The 20902-nt window shown below is 36.4% G+C and overlaps 4 protein-coding genes across 5 annotated transcripts; 3 read left to right on the forward strand and 1 right to left on the reverse strand.

The window, feature by feature from the left end:
* The first annotated feature begins 342 nt into the window (after nt 1–342).
* Nucleotides 343–1771, forward strand: LOC124300364 (active regulator of SIRT1-like). Its single transcript, XM_046754397.1, has 4 exons — nt 343–991; nt 1106–1195; nt 1280–1428; nt 1630–1771. Exons 1-4 carry the CDS (start codon nt 925–927, stop codon nt 1750–1752), a joined length of 429 nt encoding a protein of 142 aa, XP_046610353.1. The 5' UTR covers nt 343–924; the 3' UTR covers nt 1753–1771.
* LOC124300363 (nicotinamide riboside kinase 1) lies at nt 1671–3186 on the forward strand. 2 transcript variants are annotated; one of them, XM_046754396.1, is made up of 2 exons: nt 1671–1811; nt 2575–3186. In XM_046754396.1, the coding sequence occupies exons 1-2, from the start codon at nt 1787–1789 to the stop codon at nt 3057–3059; spliced, it is 510 nt and encodes a 169-aa protein (XP_046610352.1). In that variant the 5' UTR covers nt 1671–1786; the 3' UTR covers nt 3060–3186. The 2 variants fall into 2 exon arrangements, with proteins under 2 accessions (XP_046610352.1, XP_046610351.1); XM_046754395.1 differs by lacking the exon at nt 1671–1811 and having other exon boundaries at nt 2033–3186.
* Nucleotides 3187–4174: 988 nt separating this feature from the next.
* Nucleotides 4175–6289, reverse strand: LOC124300359 (COP9 signalosome complex subunit 3). The gene is made up of 4 exons (XM_046754390.1): nt 6009–6289; nt 5476–5736; nt 4663–5387; nt 4175–4574 (listed from the first exon to the last, which is right to left on the reverse strand). The coding sequence occupies exons 1-4, from the start codon at nt 6082–6084 to the stop codon at nt 4278–4280; spliced, it is 1359 nt and encodes a 452-aa protein (XP_046610346.1). The 5' UTR covers nt 6085–6289; the 3' UTR covers nt 4175–4277.
* A 2416-nt stretch (nt 6290–8705) lies between these two features.
* On the forward strand, nt 8706–16847 carry LOC124299825 (dynein regulatory complex protein 11). The gene is made up of 10 exons (XM_046753206.1): nt 8706–9209; nt 10484–10694; nt 10837–11114; nt 11360–11669; nt 13444–13728; nt 14037–14281; nt 14352–14639; nt 16214–16306; nt 16453–16570; nt 16654–16847. The coding sequence occupies exons 1-10, from the start codon at nt 8706–8708 to the stop codon at nt 16761–16763; spliced, it is 2442 nt and encodes an 813-aa protein (XP_046609162.1). The 3' UTR covers nt 16764–16847.
* Nucleotides 16848–20902: the final 4055 nt, after the last annotated feature.

A 20902-nucleotide genomic window follows, 5' to 3' on the forward strand; every position in this document is an offset into this window, starting at 1 on the left:
ACAGGTCTGCACTTGCTGTCCACTTCAATTCCTTCTGTGATGACTTTTCTTTTTTTCATCAATCTAAGCTTCCATTCGTTGGTTGAAAATTGGTGTTCCTTCTCTATTGATATCGATCTATCGCCTTGACTTGCTGAATTATTTTTGCTACCGCTCTGCCCGTTATTCTTATTTATAAACATAATAAGTACGATTCTCCTAAGAAATGCGACATTATGCCGATGTTACGTTCCACGATTGTAAGAAGCTACGGTGTTTTTTTTTTTCCACCAGACATATTTTCGTCCCGTTCTGCGCTGACCATAGGAAAGCAATCTTGAAAATATACGCGCTGTCTACAACCCATGTGGAGATTTTCACACTTTAAAAACTGTGCTTTAGAATGTGCGCTCAGCACTGACCTAGGAACGCGGCGCTAAACATTTCTAAATGCGAATAATGGTAAATCCAACGGGCTTTCATATGGTCGGAGAACGTGATTCGTTCTTAGAGATGGCTGTGCAGGTTTATTAATATCCGTAACAGGAACACACCTTATCTTACACCATGAAGTAATTACTTCGTGTCTTACCGGTCTTACCATTGACTTTCTTTATAAGCCTATGTGTCTTACACCATGCAAGGCATTTTCGAATCTAATCTAATCGAATGGATTAGTAGGGTTCTGTCCGCTAGATGGCGACAGCATTACGAGTCAGAATAGCGCTCAGAAGCAATAAGGGTCACAATCTGATTGGCGCTTAGTAATCAGGGTCCAATGTAATTGGTGCTTTATGGCACTTTTGCTGAAGTAACGTCATTTTAATTTTCCCTTTATAGTCACGCCTCTACTCTTAATATGTTCGACAAGTTATACGATACCGCATGCAATTTATCGATTACATTCCGATAATTTAAGGATCCACTGGTCTTCCTGATCTAGAAATGTCAACATCCCTCGTGCGTAAGAGTCTAGAAATTTTGGGCTGTGACGACGACGACGTGAAACGAGGTAAATATGTGTCACCCGTGTCAACTGACACAACCTAACCTAACTTAACTTGACTTAACTGCCGGATTCACGCTTGTGAAAAATATGAAACATACGACGTTATCATCGTTCCAGGCAGAAAGAAAAGGGCGAAAAAAAGCGAAGGCGTTCTGGACTTGATTCCAGCAAATCAGAGGATACATAACAACAAGAAGGGTAAAAAAGGTAGGCTGTCTCTCAGTGAACGATAATTAACCAATGAAAAAAGATTCGCCAAGTATATCTACAATTGTTTTGAGGATGTTGTAGAACAAAATATTTATCCAAGTCGGTCTAAAAAGATTGGGATTAAAGAGGCAAAGCTCAGACTGAGCACGAAGATTGATGAGACAGATAAAAATATCGAGAGGCTACTTCTGCTTAGCGGTAATCGCATCGATCCTGAGACTTCGGAAAAGGTATTTTTCTGAAGCTTTTTATATTTTAAAAATTTGTTTCACAAACTGGCGTGAGGTAATATTGCAATTTTTCAGCATCGATGTTTCCTTAGAAATATTGATATTTAATTCAAGTGTTATTGTAAGAAGCATTTTTTAGCATTTTGTTTTGGTTTTGCAATACAAATACTACATGTCACCCTTGCTATTCATATATTACAGCTTTTGAAACGGGCTTTGAAGAGACGTTATGTTCTGAAAGAAACTGAGCCTGCAGAGTCTGAGCAAACTGCGTTCACCGAAGAAGACTTCAAACAGTTTGAGAAGGAGTATCAAGTAGCATAACTGCAATAAGCCGTCTGTTGGATCAGGCGATAGGATGCTCAGTAGCGATAGAGTAAATGGTAAAGTGATCCTTATTTTGGCTTTCTGTTTTTTCGTTTATTATACAATCTGGGTGATAGGATTGCCCTTCATCGACGATAGTTGGCTGAGGTCGTTTTTTTATTCATCAAATATAGCTCTCATCGTACCAGCTGTATCAGGTCTCTTGTTTATTGGGGGTTTAGTATTGTTTACGTTATATCACGTCAGACCCTACCTTCAACATTGCAATCGAACAAAGTAATGCAGTGACGCGTTCGTCAAGTAGCAATAATTTATTATTATTCGGTGGATTGTACCTGCATTGTTGATTGGGGTAGAATTTTTCAGCACAAGACATCAAAGAAAAAGGAAATGAAACAAAACAAACATACATTACGTAATTGAGTTACATAACACGTGCATACGTATGCGCCCATGAACCAACTGCCCTGAGATAGCTGTATGCAACTTAAATTAGTATCATCGTATTCTTGGATTAGTATCGGAGTACCGTTTGTTGAATAAGTGACCAAGTTTAGCGTCTTCGTTTACTTTATTATCAAACTGTGGTGGTGGAATAAATTGTTGGTAGCTTCATATTGGTATTCTGGTTTCAACAAGTGAGACGATAAGATTACTTCGCGAAATATAGAAAAATAAAAATAACTACAATGAGCGACTGGCTGATTGTTGGAATATCCGGAGTTACGTGCAGCGGGAAAACGACTCTGTCTAAAGAAATAAATGCCAAGTTAACCAACTCTGTAGTTATAAGTCAAGATGATTATTTCCTACCGACAGATAGCCCACGGCACACTTTTATACCTGAATTGAATCATATTAACATGGACATAATCAGCAGCTTGGATATGGAAAAAATGCACAATGACATATTGCAAGTAATTCAGGATTTTGAAACGGGAAATGGCGATGGGAACTGTAGAACTACTAGGAGAGTATTGATCGTTGAAGGATTTCTCATTTTTAGCTACAAACCAATATCAGATTTGACCAATTTAAAGTATTTTATTACCCTTGACAAGGATGAGTGCTGGAAGAGGCGAGAACTTCGCACGTACCTTCCACCAGACGTTCCGGGTTATTATGAAAAAATTGTATGGCCAGAATACTTGAAACATAAGTCAGAAATAATAAATGACAGTAGTTTGAGCGAGGTTAAATTTATCGATGGATCAAGATCAAAAAAAGATATATTCGATGAGGTTTACAGTGCAATTAAGTGCCTAATGTGTAAAGAATGTAGCGAATGTACACAGAGCTTGTAGAGTTCCTCATGAAATTATAGGTGGATAAATGATGATTTGTATTGTTATAATATAAATAAAAAGAAAACCTACAAGTTTTCCTTAGAGCGCAATTGAATAAATACATTATCGAATGTGCATTCAATAACATATGTCATTTTACAGTTTTCCTTAAGGACTTGTCCTTCTGACCGTGTTCCTCGTGCAGTGATTGTTAATCACCGATCCAAATATCCTCGCAACGACCTAAACTCCTGCAGCAAAGTAATCAGCAACAACTTTTTTGAGACTTTTCTCATCGAAAAGATGCAACTAATGGATGCTTAGATTACATAATTCTACAAGAAAATTTGTGAGTCAAAATTAATACTTTCCATTTTTATCTCGAATATTACAAATCACAATCAACATTCGTTAACTTGGGCAATGACTGAATCAGTATTTTGTAACTTGTAATTCTTCCGTTTCCTGTTGCCGCTTTTGGAAAATAACATTGACTTCACAGTGAATACAGAATAGCGAATTTACTGCACTATGCTTATTAAATATTATTTCGAGTCAGTGAATTCACAAATTAACGTTGACTAGATAAATACCTGCTATAAATATTCAGAATATCTATTAAATATATTAGTATTGTGCCTTGGTACGCATTTATTGATAAAAAAATTCAAATTCCGAATAAATACCAGAAATGGTGAAATAGGTAGTTATCGATTGTTAACGAAAGCTGACGTATAATATAATTCGTTGGCAACTTTAAATAAAGCTTATTTCAGAAAAGCCAATGCAATTTTAGTTTTGAACTTAGAATCTAGTTTTATTTGCAAAAACAGTTTTCAGTTGCAATAGAAACAAAGGTTAGAAATAACATTCCATACATAGAATTCATCCGTAGATTACAAGACTTATTTTTACATTTAACACACCGTAGTTTCTAAAGACAAATAATTGGTAATTGCTGTGACAATTTTTAGTACACTATATATCAATTAGGCAGTTGTATTATCAGCGATGAGGTTTGTAAAAAGTGCGAATAATAGTAAACAAAAAAATTTGCTTTACAAATCTGTTTAATTATGGTTAACTGAAATGAGCTTTAACATTTTCTTTCCTTTTCTCGATGTGGCTTTTTGAAAATGATTTTTCCCTTCTTTTTTTCCATTTTTTGTTTTGTTGTTTTTTTTTTTTTGTTTTTGTTTTTGTTTTTTAATAAAGATAACGCACGATCATGGTATGTTACATGGAGTAAGTGCTATGTTTAGACTGTCCTTGGGTATTGGTTACATTGGTATGTACGGGACCTGTCAATGGCTCATCTTGATCTACATGACAGCACACTTTACGCACATATTGAGGTGCCAAAAGCACTTCTTCCTCCATCTCTAGAACCCGTTTATCGAGCTCCGTGCAAGCTTCCATTTCTTTTTCAAGCCTGGCAAGCATTTCGGGTGAGTTATACTTCTCGGGATCGTCGTGAAACACGACCATTCCATCTTTCTGATTGATCGTTGCAAATATCTCGCCGTCTTCAATCTGAAAAAGAGATTATGCAGCCGCTTAGTAAAGTTGCTTAGCCGCAAAGCAAAAATGACGTGAGTGGCCAATCGAGCATGCTTCTCACCATGTTTAGAATATATTGCTCAGCCTCAGTGGGCCCGGGAAGTTGTGCCCTGCTAGCAACGTCCGTAAGACTCAGGGTGAGGAAAGTTTTGGTGAGTCTCTGTATGTTCTTTTTGTACAAGTAGCGTAGGACTTGTTTCACCAATCCCCAGTTGTGATCTCTGACAAACAGCTCTTGGTGCTTGGTCATCACAGTGTTAACTTGTGCGCAGCTATTGGTCAAGTAGGCCGTCGCGATATCGTGATACCCCTGACTCAGTGGCTTGATAAACCTGTTAACGATCTGACTCGCATACTTTGGTATGGTCACTATTTTACCATGAAGAATCAACGACACCAGCATATACTTTTTGTACGCCTCCAACATTATGTGGCTCACCGACATCGCAGGGGTCGTTATGCAGACCTCAAAAAAGTACAAGGCTCGATTGTAGTTTTTCAACGCCGTGTATATCATTCCACCGTAATAATAGTATAGCAAAAAGTATTTCGGCTCGAATTGTCCACCCTCTTGACTTATACCGGTTATATCAGTATCCAAAAACTCTAGCGCAGGCTTGAAACACTTTGAGAGTAAACACAGCTGGCACAAATCTGCGTGTATAGATGTCAGCTGGCTGTCGAACAGCTGTATTTTTCGTATTGCTCTGCGCAAGAGGTCGACACCTCGCAGAGGCATTTGCAGGTCTATCAAGAGTTGGCTTAAAAGGTGGCATAATTCTGTGTCTGAAAAAATATACGCCATATGTTAATCATCGATGACGATGTATCGTAGAAGCAGCTAAATAGTGACCAAGAATGTAAAAATTATCACATGTATCCGGGGCGAATCTGACTTGCTCCCCGTTGCATCCTACGATGAAGTCTTGGACCTGATTCAACAGCGGCTTGTAGGCATCTGGGTTGTTTGCTCCGTTGGCATTTGGCAGGGAAAGTTTTACGCAGAGGACGGCTAGGATTCCCAGTGAGTGTTGCTGTAGGTCAAGTGTTTCTAAGACATTGTCTAAATGTGGCCCGTTTCTTGCAAGCGTGGTCGTAGATTTATTGATAATGTCACAGAGCTCTCTGAAGTTGCCTGCGAACATGAAGAAAAGAATTTTTAAAACGCGAGGACAGAATAAAGAGCAAAATATGTAATTTTTATTTTCTTCAGTTTTGCTCGGTAGAAACTTCGAAATTTTTCAACCGGTGGGTCAAATTCTACCCGACCGGTGTTCAAAAGTTTAGATTTCAATTTTCCGATCACCTATCGCTGTTTCACAGGCAAAAAACGATCATGCGATTAGCACTATTGAGGTTATGTACCCGGTTCTCTCAATTCTTTGTTCTAATCAAATTGGCTCCTACCTTGCGTTGAGAGCGTACGGACATTATTTACAAATAGCTCGAGTGATGATGCCATTAGTGATGATACTTTCATCATCAATATCAAGTAACGTATTTATATTTACAACGTTTATTATATTTCTTTTCAAATTATCGGAGCCAGTGACGTTTTGAAACCTTCTACGAACACTCAGACCGCTCTGAAGCTCTCGCAGTTCTTACAGAATTCCGTCAAAGGGCTAACTTCATGATCCTTGCTCGTCGATCAACGGATCAGTCAGCTTCGGACGTATTCGGTCGGCAAATATTTTTTTCGCTTTTTTTTTTTATCGTCTCTTCAGTTTCCTATGTTTACTCTATTTACTGACAGTGTAAATACCGCTGACACACGAAATGACTTTCATCGGTAACGTTACCGACATGTTTTTGTGCTCGAAATTTAGTTCCAAGAATCTGATCAGAGTGAACGTCGCTGCTGCAGCGACGCTACTTTCAGGCTACTCACAGAATTCTGGGATGCCGAAGAGTTCAAACGTGCTCGGCTCGTACCATGTATTTGGATTTGTCCAAATTTATACTCAATTTAATGGTTCTTCCTAATTAACTCGATGTGTGGGGCTGGCCTTGGTAAGTGATTGTCATGCAAACAGTTCTAAGTCACCGAGAAGTTTGTTTTCACCCGGTATGCCTGTAACTTGTTGTTTTTTTTTCAATGGTGAACAAATAACGCTAGCGATTTGACTGTTACGTATACAGCTTTGCGAGCTTCTCAAGTGGTAGAAGTGATCACTTTTATTGTGACCGTGGTCTTTTTTGAAAAATACACTTGCATCGACGTGACGATAAATCACCCTCGGTTATCTACAGGCAATCTATTTTTTACAGTATTATTATTCAGTTGTGGATGTTTCTCCAAAGATTGCCGCATTATTTCCTTTAAGCAAAGAAAAACGAGAATCTGAATTGTTTACTGGCTGTGTTGTTGAAATTTGAATTTAGCGCGTCAATTAGTGATTCAACATGGCTGACCTTGCCACTCTCTGCAGTTAAACAATGTCGAATCAAGTCAAGTCAGTGGCGCCTTCGACAGACCAACAACACGCGAATCGATTACTAAAAACGACTGTGGCGTCGGTAAGAATGATTTTTAATAATGCAATCTGGAAGCTTAGCGTAAATAGCTGAATTCTATAATTTGTTAGATGTATAGAAATTTGCTACAACGTGAACAGTTTTTCAGCACCTTTTATTCGCGCATTTAGGGGTTTTACTCTTCTTCTCCGTTATCGGTTTAACGAATTTGTATAAAAACATTGTATTTGGTTTACTCGGCGTTGAGATTTTGAGTAAAAAAAAAAAAAAAAAAAACGTTAGTTACATCGAAAGTTTATTCGAATTTCTACACGTATCACACGTTTTACTTTATAGATCAGTCTTCTATATTACCGTTCACCAGGATCCTATAACTTAGGATAAAACGTATTCGGATTGTTACATAAACGAGAGCTAAATTGTTTAATTTCAAACGATTATCAATTCCATGAACTAATCGAGTTGAAATAACATTTCAATAATGTCAGATTATAATCGATAAATAACAAACGAACGAATCAACGTCACGTTCAAGTGTTGTATGGTGCATATTATGCATGTGTTGTAAGAAAAATTAACAGATTAAAATGAAAAAAAAAAACACTTGAAAATCTGCGATAATGACGCGCGACTTGGAGTTGCGGTCCTTCCAAGTTATTATACGACTATATAATGATATCGCGGTACTCGATACATTACACGAGAAAGTAAACATACGTCAATGGCGCATGTAAGTAATTCATTTACCTACCTTTAGGAATAATATAATACGAGACTGACTACGTCAAATGGCTCACGCATTAAATTTAAGTACTCACCGCGACATTACACTTTGCATACATCTTTCAGGTGTGAATGTCGTGATTTCGGTAATCAGAGTCAGTAAAGGAAATCGTCGAAAAGGATTCTTATTGACCCATCAAATTATATTACTGTACAAGCCGCGACAATGAAAATAATAGGGATGAAGTTAACAATAAGTTAGTTTAAAAGTATCATGCGCATGTAATATTATTTGTATCGCATTTCACTCGACTTAACTGTTACTGTAATATAATATTTAGCTCGACGTGATTGCGTCTTGCGAAGGTATTTTCATCGGAATACGAAAAGTTTTTTTAAACGATAAACAAAGAAAAAGGTGAGAGTTTTTTTTTTTTTGTATCAGTTCTCTTCTTCTCTTGTATGGTTATAATAATAAACGGTGAACATGAATACCTAATAAATAATCGGAATCGATTAGAATTCATTTGGCTGCATGCGCATGAGGTTGAAAAAAATGTCGTTGACTGATTAGGGATTAGTAAAAAGGAACTGTAAGAACGATCTTGGAGGAACTTGTATACACTCTATTTGGGAATACCTATACTAATGGTATAATCTGTCGAATAATCAACCGCGCTCTAAAATATAGGATTCGGAGTAATAAAGATCGTTGCGTTGCGTTGGGAAACCGCGGTTACTTGGCAACGATAAAACAATAATCTATTCGCCGCGATGATCACGCGAAAACGTTCTAAAAGCACAGTGCAACGATCTTTGTACAAAGTGAACTGCAATATTTGAAAGAAGCGAAAGATATATTATAGTATAAAAAATTGTCTCGGAGAAAATTTGAAAAAGATAATGTCCAACGTTACGTACAACGAGTTGTGGAAAGAGACGCAGGCGAGTCTCGAGGAGATTTCACAGACCGATAATACGGTTCAAAATTCAAAGGCCCAAAAGGACAGGCAAAAGGCCCGACAAAACGTGGCCGAGCTTTACGTCCGGTACATAGTAGTGACCAACAAACTTAACCAATGTTACGACCAGGTCGTGCAGCCGCAGAAGAGGATCCTGATTAGAAAATTGCTCGACTCCTGCGTGGGCCGGGTTTTGGAGCTGAAACACGAGCTCGTCGACGTCGATTTGTCAGAGTACAATTACTACGACGATGTTTTGCTCAAGTACGAGGTCACGCCTCAGGAGGCAGAGATTCACGTTCCCACCTACTTCCTCAGGGAACGGGAGACCGAGATTAGGGAGAGGCGAAAATTCATCGAGGATACGCTCAGGGGCCTCGGTTATTTGCACGAAGAACCCGCACCAAGGAAAATGACCGAGGTTGAAGCCATACGGTTGATACAGGTTCGAATCCATCTAGGATCAATTGAAATTTACGTCAATTATACAGCATATCTGACATGCGGAATAGGAAATAGCCAAATTTTTTATTTCCTAGTATGAACACTTTTTAACTATCAATTTTCAAACATTTTTGACATAGCTGTTTACCGTTTCTCATTTCTATATATATCAAAGTTCTCGACAAATTTTCAATTCTTTTTATTCCATCATTTTTTAATCGCTTAAACGATATAGCTATTTTTCGTTAAATATGATTTTGTTTTTAGTAGTTTCATAATTAAGTGTTCACAAACATCAGTGTTTGATATATTTGAAATTTGTCCATCAAGATTCGAAAATGTTTTTCATTTCACATATTGCCAAACACGTTCGAATTATTTATAAGGCTACATATATATTTATAATTTTCTTAAACAGAATAAACAAAATATTTGAAGCAATTTTACCAATGTACACAATTTTATCGTTTAACACTGTTTACACAGAGTTGAAAATGCTTAACAATATTTTTAACGTCATTAACGTACAGAGTGAACTGCTAACGACTTGATGCTTTGATGCGCATGCCCTAAAATTCGAAAACGTATGTGGTTGTTTTATCAGGATGACCAACATTCATAACATCAGATGACAGGGCGCCGCGATATATGTAACCTATAATATGTTGGCAGTCCTGTTCATCTTTTAGCGCATGCGCGTTAAACCATTCGGTCGTCCCCAATTCACTCTGTATTTAATAATAACTCTAATTTTTACGAATCGTAAAATGTTCAAAACACCCTCCTTTTCGGTTGGTTGAATCTTTTTTTACCAGACTGTACCAGCGCAATATGAACTCTTATTAGATTACTGCTTGAACACGATATCTGTGCATGCGCATGACGGATTAACACCGTGTTATACATATGCAAATTAATCTTTGGGCTCGATTTATGTAACCGCGATAATACGTGCGATTTATATGCCATATAGGATGCAATTATTACACTGTATCAACGAATGATGATCGATATCGGTGATTGCACAATACGAAAATTATACAAGCGTTCATATATCATTCGATTAAGCCGTTATTGTTATTATTGGAGTATTTAAAAAACAAAAAAAAAAGAAACAAATTTTCACTGTTTTTTTCTTTACACTGAATCACATTCACTTGTGATAAAAATTAGACGAATTTATCGAGCTGATTGACGTAAAAACAGCATCGGCGTCGTTGTCGATTCCGATTTTATCAGCGTATAATTGTTATAAATAAATAATATGTGATTCAGGCACACGAAAGAGCGAGGCAAGGACGCGTTCGTTTTCAATTTATGAAAGAAATAAGGGAAATGAAAGAAAGATCGATGGCGAGGCAAGAAGCGGAAGGCGATGATGCCTCGATCGGTATCTCGGCCGCTTTGAGAATTCAAAAAGTATGGAGAGGCTACACGACGAGACGAAAAATCCGCATGAGACGTATCGAAGAGATGCTTTTAATCGGTATAATTCAATTTTACCTAAAATTAAAAACAACAATTAAGACTTGAGGTTAGATGGTTCGACGATTTTCGATTCGTTTCTTGATTTTTTTCCATTCTTTGTTTTCTCCTTTTGAAAACAATTTATAAAATTTGAATCGCAGGTATGGTTCAGCCAAGCCAAGTGATAACCGATAATTTTCGGCAATCAGAACGCGTCAAGCAATACCGGCACCAAAAACAATCGGAATATCAAAAAGTTTACGAGAAATTATTGGTCGATGTCAAGGAATCGATACGAAAAGAACGGGGGGCTATTATCGAGGAAAATTTACGTATGGAAATAAGAAATTGGATAAAAAATTACTACCAACAAACCGGTAAAATACCAGATCTTCCATCAGCCGAAAGCGGAGGATCGAGAATTATGTTTAGCCGTCAGGTAAACGGCTCTGCTTTTTTTTTTTTTCGTTTCCTTGATCCTTGAATTTCTTTCAAAGTCTATCCGACGAGTTAAGATAATTTTGATTTACATAAATCAGCAAAATAAGACGACAAACTTTTTAAACGATGCTACGCATTTTGGTGCCCACTTTTCTATATATTGTTGAATACAAAATGATGAAATAAAAAATTGCAAATTTTTAATAAAAAAAGATTGAAAATCGAGGTGTACATATAATTTAGGGTACGGAAAGCACGATAAGCAAATCGACAGCTGTGTCGTCGAAGGAGTCGAAAAAGTCGAAAAAATCTAAAACCAAAAAAGAGGGAGACCTTGAACAATCCGAGGACGAGTCCGATCCGGGTTTTAAACCAATGCCGTCAAATTTTTTGCCGGAAATAATGCAGGCGAACGCCGATTATCAGGAGACGTGGAAAAATAAGGACGAGTCCGATAATCCGGGGCAGGAAACTTACGTCGATATGATCGAGGCGGAAAAAACTCGCGAAGTTGAAGACGAGATAAGAATCGGTGTCGATCAGATGATGAGGGGTGAGATTACCCTTTTATTTTTTCACCCTTAACGATACAATATTTGTATCCCACTATACACATAAGACTCGGATTAAAAATTAATATAACTGAATATTAATCTTATGAACATTTTTAATCCACGACCTTCAAGATTTCCACTTATCTGTAAAAATAAATTTTAGCAAGCTGTCTACGTAACATATTATTGCTTCGTAACGATCATTCCGAGAGTAAAGTTTTAATGGACAACTTTTTTTTTTTTTTGCTCACTTACGGCCGATGCAAAGTCCGTTTTTTGTTTTTTCTTTTTGTTTTTTGTTTTTGCCACTCACCGTCGTTGCTTCGGTTCGTCTCCGAAAGATCAGGTTTAATTTTCGATCCGAAAGAAAAGATGTACGTAGGTATATAGTAATAAATTTTTATTATTATCCTCATACCTTTACAGGTATTATTCGATATTATTTTTCCCGAGTGACCGTAAAAAATAACGTTGTTATCTTAAAGGCCATTATGTAAACTCTGTTGGGTGGGGATCACGTTGTCCGTGTGTACATATGTGAACATTAATTCAGAGAGACTGCTAGTTTTTCGGCCGGGTCGATTACGTTGGTAACGCAGTTGAATATGTTGATCATGCGTCGTACGTTGTATTATCCTTACTGAAACTGCAGTGATGTCACGTCGTTTTTATTCCTCAAGGATTCATTTCGCAAACAAAAGTTCATACGACAGAGAAGAAGAAGAATGAATGCATGAAAGAAAGAAAGAAAGAATGAGAAAAAAAAAGATAAAATTCAAACTCACACGTTCGAGTTTTGTATTCTGTACAGGAAGTATGAAACACTTTTTCTCCGTACTTTATAGTGCAGCTGTAACTATAATTCGTATACATACAAGTCCACGGTTTTAATCGTGCGATTTTACAAAATGGACAATATCTTTGTCGTATACTGTACTACGTTGTACACATGTTGCATTCCACGTCAAATTAGTAGCTTATGTATCTCACCCTCTTCGATTTTAATCATTTTTTAGAATGATATTTTTACCGATCCAAAAGTGTCTCGGACAAATTTTTTTCCCAAATTTTATTTAACCATCGGTGAAATTTGAAAAAAAAAAAAAAAATAGTCGTAAAACCAATCACGAAAACGCTATTCATAAAAATCTGAAATAATTCGCTGAGGTTCTAGGATTTGAAATGTAAATTTTAAGCTGCACCACAGGATAATGGGATCTCAATGTTTACTATTTTTTTATTTTTTTTTCTTTTGGCAAGTATTCAGTTCTTCCATGTCGGAATTGGAGTTGACTTATTTTTTTTTTATTCCCCCACCTAAATAGGTGGCAGAATCGAGAAAATAATGCGATTTGTGCAATCCATTTAGGTCGAGTCGTATGAAAAAAAAAAAAAAACAAACAAACAATTTCAACATGACTTTTTGGATTTCGCTCCGCCGTATCAGATCCGCCATTCTGAATTTTCAAATTTTGAGTTCAGATCGGTAATCAGCGAGCCAAGAAAACCCCCCTGTACCAAATTTCATCTAAATCCGTTAAGTAGATTTGATTTGACCCCGAAAGAGTTGAATGGAATCGACTTTCTTTGGGGTACAGTTTAGAGTTGAGATAAAAATCAGAGAAGGACCACCCTAGTATATGTGGTATACCAAAATCGAAATAAGAAAATTTTGATGAAGGTATTGATGCGACGAATGAAAGTAGTTTATTGTTATACCGATGTACGAGTAAATTCTGCAACAGTCTTTTACATCCAATCCTTCCGAAACAGACGACATTGAGGCTTTGCAGGCCGCTGTGGACAGAGACAGAGGACACAAGAGTAAACGAGGCAAGAAAACGCAGAAGCGGCTACGTCGAAGTGGAAAAAAAAACAAGAGGAAAAAGGAAAAGGATCTCACCCCAGATCGTAGCACGGAATCTCTATTCGAGGAACTACTTACCAATGGTATAATAAAACTTCATCCCGAGGTACGGCTCGAGCAATTCAAGGCTGAAAAATCTTACGCGAATTTCGAACTGAGGGAACGAGGAAAGGATCCGCTTCCTGCTCTGGGTAAGAATACTTTATCTCAATCCTTGAAACAGATACGCACAATGAACCAAATAATCGAAGAACGTTTTTACTCCTTATCGATTACACGGTGACCATTGATTTCTTTATAATAGACGTTTACACTTTTGATTGTAAAGATGGTTTTCAATGATTTCCAGCGAAACTGACGAAATATTTAATCGTAATCTATGTTAACGAACCGTAATTGTTGATCCGATTTCGGACCGCCAGTGTCAGCCGGTCCTTGGTAAAAATCTAGCAATAAAATTTTCGTCATATTCAATTTCCGAGGTTCATTGTACTTCCAGGCGACGTGAAGCAGCTGGTGACCGAATACTGCATCCTCCCTCTTGGCAACGAGGTTGTGAGACAGCTGACGCCTCTGGTAAGGTCGGTGCTTATCGCTGGGCCGCATGGAAGCGGTAAGAAAATGCTCGTGAATGCGGTTTGCACAGAATTGGGTGCAACCTTGTTCGACATAACGCCTGGCAACATCGTAGGAAAGTATCCCGGGAAATCGGGCTTGATAATGCTGCTGCATTTGATATCGAAGGTCAGAAAAATTGGCGAAGAAAAAAGACAATTCGTCGCTCACGTTTTATTCATGCGGTACCACGTTTCAGGTCTCCAAGCTTCTTCAGCCCTCGGTTATTTTCATGGACGGTGCTGAGAGGCCTTTTATTAAAAAGGTACCAAAGACCGACAGAACCGATCCGAAACGGCTCAAAAAGGATCTCCCTAAATTGGTCAAGGGAATAACCGCCGAGGATCGGGTCGTAATGATAGGGACGTCTAACAGTCCTTGGGAATGCGATCAGAAACTTCTTTATCAGACTTACGATAAGGTCATTTTCATACCCCGCACCGATTTCGGAACAATGTCGTCAATTTGGAAGGACCTGCTCTACAAGGTTAATTCCATACTCCGTTAAGAGAAAAAAAACTTCTCATTATTTATGGCCAAAAGAAAGTTTTAGCAAAATGGGTATCGTGGTTTAAATAACGTACGAATTGCAAGGAAACATTGTACCTATTTGGCATGGTAACTATTTCGTCTGATTATCACCATCGATCTCGCATTTCCGGGTTATTGCGGCGTGAAGTTTGTTTAGTTTGCTACATTTTTTTCCAATTGATCAGGACAATGTAAATTTATCGTTTCATCATCGTCAAATCAATGCGTTGAAAATGATATATATTCAATTTGTCAAATTGGTGCAAAATTTAGGCAGAGAAAAAGAAGCAAAAAAAAAAAAAAAAAAGAACCGGTTTCCGTCTATTTTGAATAATTAAAAAAGAATACAGAAAGAAATTAAAAGAATTGAGGGAAAATCGACAAAGTGCAATTTGCGCTGATTATTTTTCGGTTATTATATGGTACAATTATTGTAGCGATTATATTTACGAAACCGTGGATATATATTTGCATAGACAAACTATTACGCTGAGTATGCATTTGCGAATCTGCTTTCGCGGTATGAATATTTAAATCACGATGTGTTTTATAACTAACCGGTATTTCGTTGATCTTGAATAAAGGTGATACATTGCTATGTGATTACACGTGCAGCAAAGTTCAGGAATCGAAAATCGACGGATTCTTATACCTAAGCCTAGACTCGACGCGAATATTATTATACGACCGAGTTTTGCGTATAATACCTAAAGCGAATAGAGTAACAGAGAATGAGAAAAAAGACACACGGACAAATATGCGTTTAGACGAAACAAGAACTGAACGAAATGAACGGTACGTATATTCAGGTAGAAAACTTATCGGTACTGAAACGGGACGGAGTGAAAAAGCCGAAGCCTCGTTTCCTCACCTATTTAACCTGACTGTACGTCTCGTTCATTCTTAATTGCGTTTCAATTGCGGTCTGTGTCAAGAGTTGCTAATTCCCTGATTTTATCATCAAATAATAACATCAATTATAAACAACCTCGAATCAATATTCGCCGTCACTTCTCGTTGACTAAATATTCCAATTTTTTGTGTTTCACTTTTTTTTTTCCATATTCTTCTTTCAAAACTTTTTCATTTGACTGCCAGGTACTGCCAGTTTCAGAGTCTTATCCCTTTTCATGGTGGTGAAAAGTATCACGAAAAATCTATTTTTCCGGCTTGTTTGTTTTAAAAAACAAAATGTTAAGTATAATTTAAGCTTTCTAAAGTGTTTTTTTCACGGTTTATCAGTTGACTCTTATGTCGCGTACTGTATATACTGTGTGCGGACTCTCAATTGGGCCTGAAGACGAAGCGCGTCATTCTCGCGATCGCAAAAATATATTTCATAATTTAAAATCCAGCTTAAATTGTTATGAATGTAATGAAGCTGAACAAAGATATTATACGATGTATAAAATTCTAATCCTATCGAATAATGAACAACATTCATTATCTCTTACTTCGTCGGATCTTGTGTTTTTTGTTTTATTGAGGAAAAAAAAAAAACATGCAAAATAAGAAATCGTTATTTTACAGTACGCCGGTATCAGCCGACAGTTCGACACATCAGCGATGACGAAAATATGCGACGGTTTCACAGTGGGAACTGTTCTTCAGTCGATCAAAGAGGTGAGATTTATATGAATTTTTATACCGCGACAGTAAACGATAAATTTTACGAATTAAGGTTGCAGGGATTTTATCTTCTTTTCATTTTTGTTTTCTTTTGTTATCGATGTTTGATCGTGCGCACGTTTTTTCAATTCATGAACAAGGTGATGACTACCAAGAGAATGGTTCAGCTCAGAGTTCATCCTCTTACTCACGCCGAGCTAGTAAATGCCCTGAGTACAAAAGATCCGGTATATCGTGAAGAGGAGGACGCGTTTTTGGGTATGATATGAATAAACGCGATGAAATATGTGCAAATACACGTTAATTGTTTAATAAATATGTAATTGCAAAAATCGCTGCAGCATGGTACGCGAAAACACCGACTTGTCGTAAAAAGCAGAGGGCGATAGAATTGGAATTAGAGAAACTTGAGGAGGACAATGAGAAGAAGAAGAAAAAGGGGAAAAAGTAGACGAAGCTCGCCAAAAAAAATATTTCCAATTGATCCAGTGAGTATAATTTGATCATCATGTGTGATTATACGAAACATATTGTAGGTAGGTACTGCAATCATTTCCAAATCCGTATAACTATCGAGCCGGATTTTAATTGGTTGCAAAGTTATACAATGGAACTGATCATTTGTTTTTTTTCGTACTATTCGCTACCGTACGAATAGAACATAACGGATATTGTTATCCTTGGGTTTCTAAATTTGTGCATTTTATTTTAATGTTTTTCCTTGTAAATTCAAATTGGCTTGAACTTTTTAGGTAAGTAAAATATTTAATACTTCTCCTTTGCCAATTTATGTGCTGGTTATTTTTCGTTTCATTATTTACTAATCAACATCAGCGCAGATCAAAGTCCTGACACGGTGTTTCGATTATTGATTCGGATATCTTTCTATGGAATACAAGGAATAATGATATACAATGTAGAATTACAAAAAATACTGAAAAGATCGCTTCGGTCACGAACTGAATATAAAAAGTGGTTGGAAAAAAAAACCGACCGAAATTATATAATGTTTATCCGCACTACTTATTCATTTACAAGTATACGCATATGTATATACATGCTTTTTTCATGTTTCGTATACGTTTTAAACTTTGGTATTAAAGATCGAAAAATGTTTGGTAATTTCCACAAAGATAGATATTACATAACTTAAATCGAAGAGCGGTATATAACAATGACAGACGTTTACTATTATTACAAATTATAATCAATAATTCTGGATGAATTATTATTATTATTATTATTATTATACGTATGTACCGCATAACCGTCAATGCCTTTCGAACATAATTACAGACATTATAAATATAAGAGTGAATCTATACAACCGCTATTCGCGAATAAGCAATTACACGAAGAACTTGCGTCATACATGTAAGTTTTTCTCACAAGTATAATGTATATTCGACGATTCGTGCATATATTATATTATAGTTTTCAAAAAGAAGACTCGGTGATTTTTGTTTATTTTTTTATTTTTTTTTTTTATTTTAACGAAACGCAATTATACAACGTATATTACGTACAAGTTTTACAGCCCGAATGAATGGCTCGTATATGGTAATAATATAAGGTTACAAGTTTTTGAATATTTTTTTTTTTTATTTTTTTTAATCTACATTCACGAATTATTGTGAAATTAAGTTTTATGTGAAAGGAGAAATTGATCATTTACTGTAAAATAAGTGTAACGTATAAAGTTTTGTCGGATGATGCAGCCTGCTGCATTATTGGTTGACCATGAGCCTGGTGTTGAATTTTGTCGATTAGATTAATCGCCGTAGGTCACACATGCTTCTCTCACGTTAAGATCATGACGTTAGCCGCAGACAATTATGTCATGTTATTAAACTTCATAAGCAAACCTATTGATAAGTTATTCGTTATAATTTTACTTCTGTACGGACAGATAACAACGATATATACTACAAACATAAATATATGTTTTACGTACATGTATACTATATAAAATCGGATCACGCCACGCTGGTGTTTCATTTCCGTGTGCGTAGTCTTATCGATTACTTTTATGTATCATATGCATATATCTGTGCGTGTATAACATTAATATTATACGTGTGACATAATAATAAGAGAAAAAAAAAAAAATCATCGGAAACTTCATCGTGAATGCGATTTTCGCTTAACGACGACCAGCTGTTGCATGCTTGCACAATAATATCTTCGATATACGCACACGCACGTAACATATCGTATGTATAATTATCAACGAGAAATCACGCGACTTGCACTCGCGGTAATTAAATCAGCATGTTATTACACGTTGCGGTTCAACGCGGTTCGTTGACAAGTTCACTGATTAATGAATGAATTATATTTATTATCAATATATGTATAATACGTGTATAAAAGTACGAAAGAAATTAACTAACGACAAAGTGGATTAGACAAATTTACATTACAAAACCGCAGGAAGTGATGCGATTATGTTAGATGTCTTATAAATATCACCTGCGACTATAATTTTGCAATTATTTAAATATTGTGCGGACTGTTATTTTTAACGTATTAATTGCATTGTTACATTATATTATATCATGTTACGTATTAGTGTGCGCAGATGTTTTTTTCATTTTTTTTTTTTTTTTTTTTTCTTTGTCTCGCACCGAGAACGTACAATTATTACACTTTCATCTTGAGACACGGATCACGATTTTGCGTAGTGGACGATGCGTTCGTTACCACCGAGTGATCGAACGGGCTTGAAGGTCATGGCTTATCATCTATTTGTATAATATATTATATGGGATATTCCACGCGAAACGAGACCGGTTTCGGCCGATGGTCGGCGAATTTGACATCCGGCAAGAATCTCGTTCATAACCAAATTATAAAGAATTTTAGTCTCTAGTCTTGGGTCCCAAATAATTATTGACTCCACGGAAATCGCGATTGAAGAAATTTTTCCTTGTGGTCTACTCGATTCGCTTGAAAATTTTATTGAACATAGTTCAAGTTGTGGTACAATTTTCAGCTGGAACTTTTTCGTTTTATTCGCCAGCGATAAATTAGTGATAAAATTTGATTGAAAATTGAAAATCTCTTGAATTATGTTCAGTTAAATTTTCAAGTGAATAGAGTGGATCCTAAGAAAAATTCCTTCAATCGCGTTTTTCGAGGAGTTAAGAATTATTTGGGATAGCTGTAGCAGAAGCAAAATAAAAATCTACCGAATTTTGTGAAACAAACCGAATGGAAACGTGCGTTCGATAATTTTTCGTGTTTTGAGCAGGCTGGTTGATCAGGAATCGATCATTTTTATTATTTAATTTTTCTTCGAGATAAACGAGATTATCGTATATATACATATTCGTTGAAGCTAAGAACATTTCTGTTTGAGATATTAAAGTAAAAAAATACTGAAAGTGTAAAAAAAAAAAAACAAATGAAATCGCTTTAAATCATTTTAGGATTATTAAAAATCTGGTCTATTCGTTCGGTTTCACTCTGCGATGACTCGATTTATTCAGAACATTATTTTCTACAAAATTACCGAAATGGATTTTCTTTTTTATTCTATCACCGGACAGTTCGATATTGTTATTTGCAGATCGTTTTCGATATCTGTGCAATGTTGTAAAATTGGATATTCGACGATGGCCAGCATGACGTATCGTAAGAAGTTATCCCTGCAGTGAATTCGTGGTAAATGATCTTTCGAATAAAATTGGTCATCGTGTGAAAGTGAATTCGATCAAATGTGCTAGATTCATCGCGTGACACATCTGGTAATAATGCTAATAATAACAAAAATGGTAATCCCATTTTTTTTTCTCTCTCATTTCCACTCTACAATATCTTGTATAGTCTAGGCAAAATTATTATCGCCCGATAAGACGCCCCACCCAATTTCGACCAGTCAGTAGCGTATCGCGATTGTTGTTATTATTACGTATTACAGGCTCCTCATATCTGTGACTAATCAAGATAATTACGTACGATATATAACTATAACCGTTATATATGTACCAGTTTTATCCATCCGCCGTCTGGCGAAAAACTATACTATATAAGTTGATATAGGTGAATCAGAGCCGTAAATTATCGCTCATTGTCACTGGCTGGATCACCGAAGAGTGTATATTATATACATATCTATAATGTATATATACATATCTCCACCAATATGAGTCAACGACTCGTTTCGCGGATCTTACAGGTGTTGTATTTGTATGACGTATATGTATACAAATATATATATACTTATTTGTATGATTTATATACGTACTATTATAACAGCACGTCCTGCATATGGTAAAATGAAAATTCTCATCAGATTAAACAATTTTCCTTACAATTGAGGATAGTTGAATGAAAATTGATAGTATCTGATTTAATGTAAAACCTAACCTAACTTCACCTAACCTCTATCTGTAAGAGTTCATACAGCGTTCGCAAAAGAGCGCGATACCCTTTCGACTCGGCTTACAAATATCGTTACATCTTCAAAACTATTGACCTCGATGTAACGAAACACGGTCTAAAACCTAGCCAGACGTTGTAGCTAACCACAGAAAAAGAAAGAATAAAAATCGCTTCGGTAGTTCTGGAATTATGAGCGAACGTACG

This window comes from Neodiprion virginianus, chromosome 3 (genome assembly GCF_021901495.1).
Source record: "Neodiprion virginianus isolate iyNeoVirg1 chromosome 3, iyNeoVirg1.1, whole genome shotgun sequence".
Taxonomy (NCBI): Eukaryota; Metazoa; Arthropoda; class Insecta; order Hymenoptera; family Diprionidae; genus Neodiprion; species Neodiprion virginianus.

Coding starts and splice junctions, on each gene's coding strand:
- LOC124299825 (XM_046753206.1), top strand. CDS start 8,706: ATGTCCAACGTTACGTACAACGAGTTGTGGAAAGAGACGCAGGCGAGT. Junction 11,670..13,443: donor TGTCGATCAGATGATGAGGG/GTGAGATTACCC, acceptor CTTCCGAAACAG/ACGACATTGAGGCTTTGCAG. Junction 13,729..14,036: donor GGATCCGCTTCCTGCTCTGG/GTAAGAATACTT, acceptor TTGTACTTCCAG/GCGACGTGAAGCAGCTGGTG.
- LOC124300363 (XM_046754395.1), top strand. CDS start 2,445: ATGAGCGACTGGCTGATTGTTGGAATATCCGGAGTTACGTGCAGCGGG.
- LOC124300359 (XM_046754390.1), bottom strand. CDS start 6,084: ATGATGAAAGTATCATCACTAATGGCATCATCACTCGAGCTATTTGTA. Junction 5,388..5,475: donor CAGATTCGCCCCGGATACAT/GTGATAATTTTT, acceptor ATATTTTTTCAG/ACACAGAATTATGCCACCTT. Junction 4,575..4,662: donor AGCAATATATTCTAAACATG/GTGAGAAGCATG, acceptor TCTCTTTTTCAG/ATTGAAGACGGCGAGATATT.
- LOC124300364 (XM_046754397.1), top strand. CDS start 925: ATGTCAACATCCCTCGTGCGTAAGAGTCTAGAAATTTTGGGCTGTGAC. Junction 992..1,105: donor CGACGACGACGTGAAACGAG/GTAAATATGTGT, acceptor TCATCGTTCCAG/GCAGAAAGAAAAGGGCGAAA. Junction 1,196..1,279: donor CAACAAGAAGGGTAAAAAAG/GTAGGCTGTCTC, acceptor AGGATGTTGTAG/AACAAAATATTTATCCAAGT.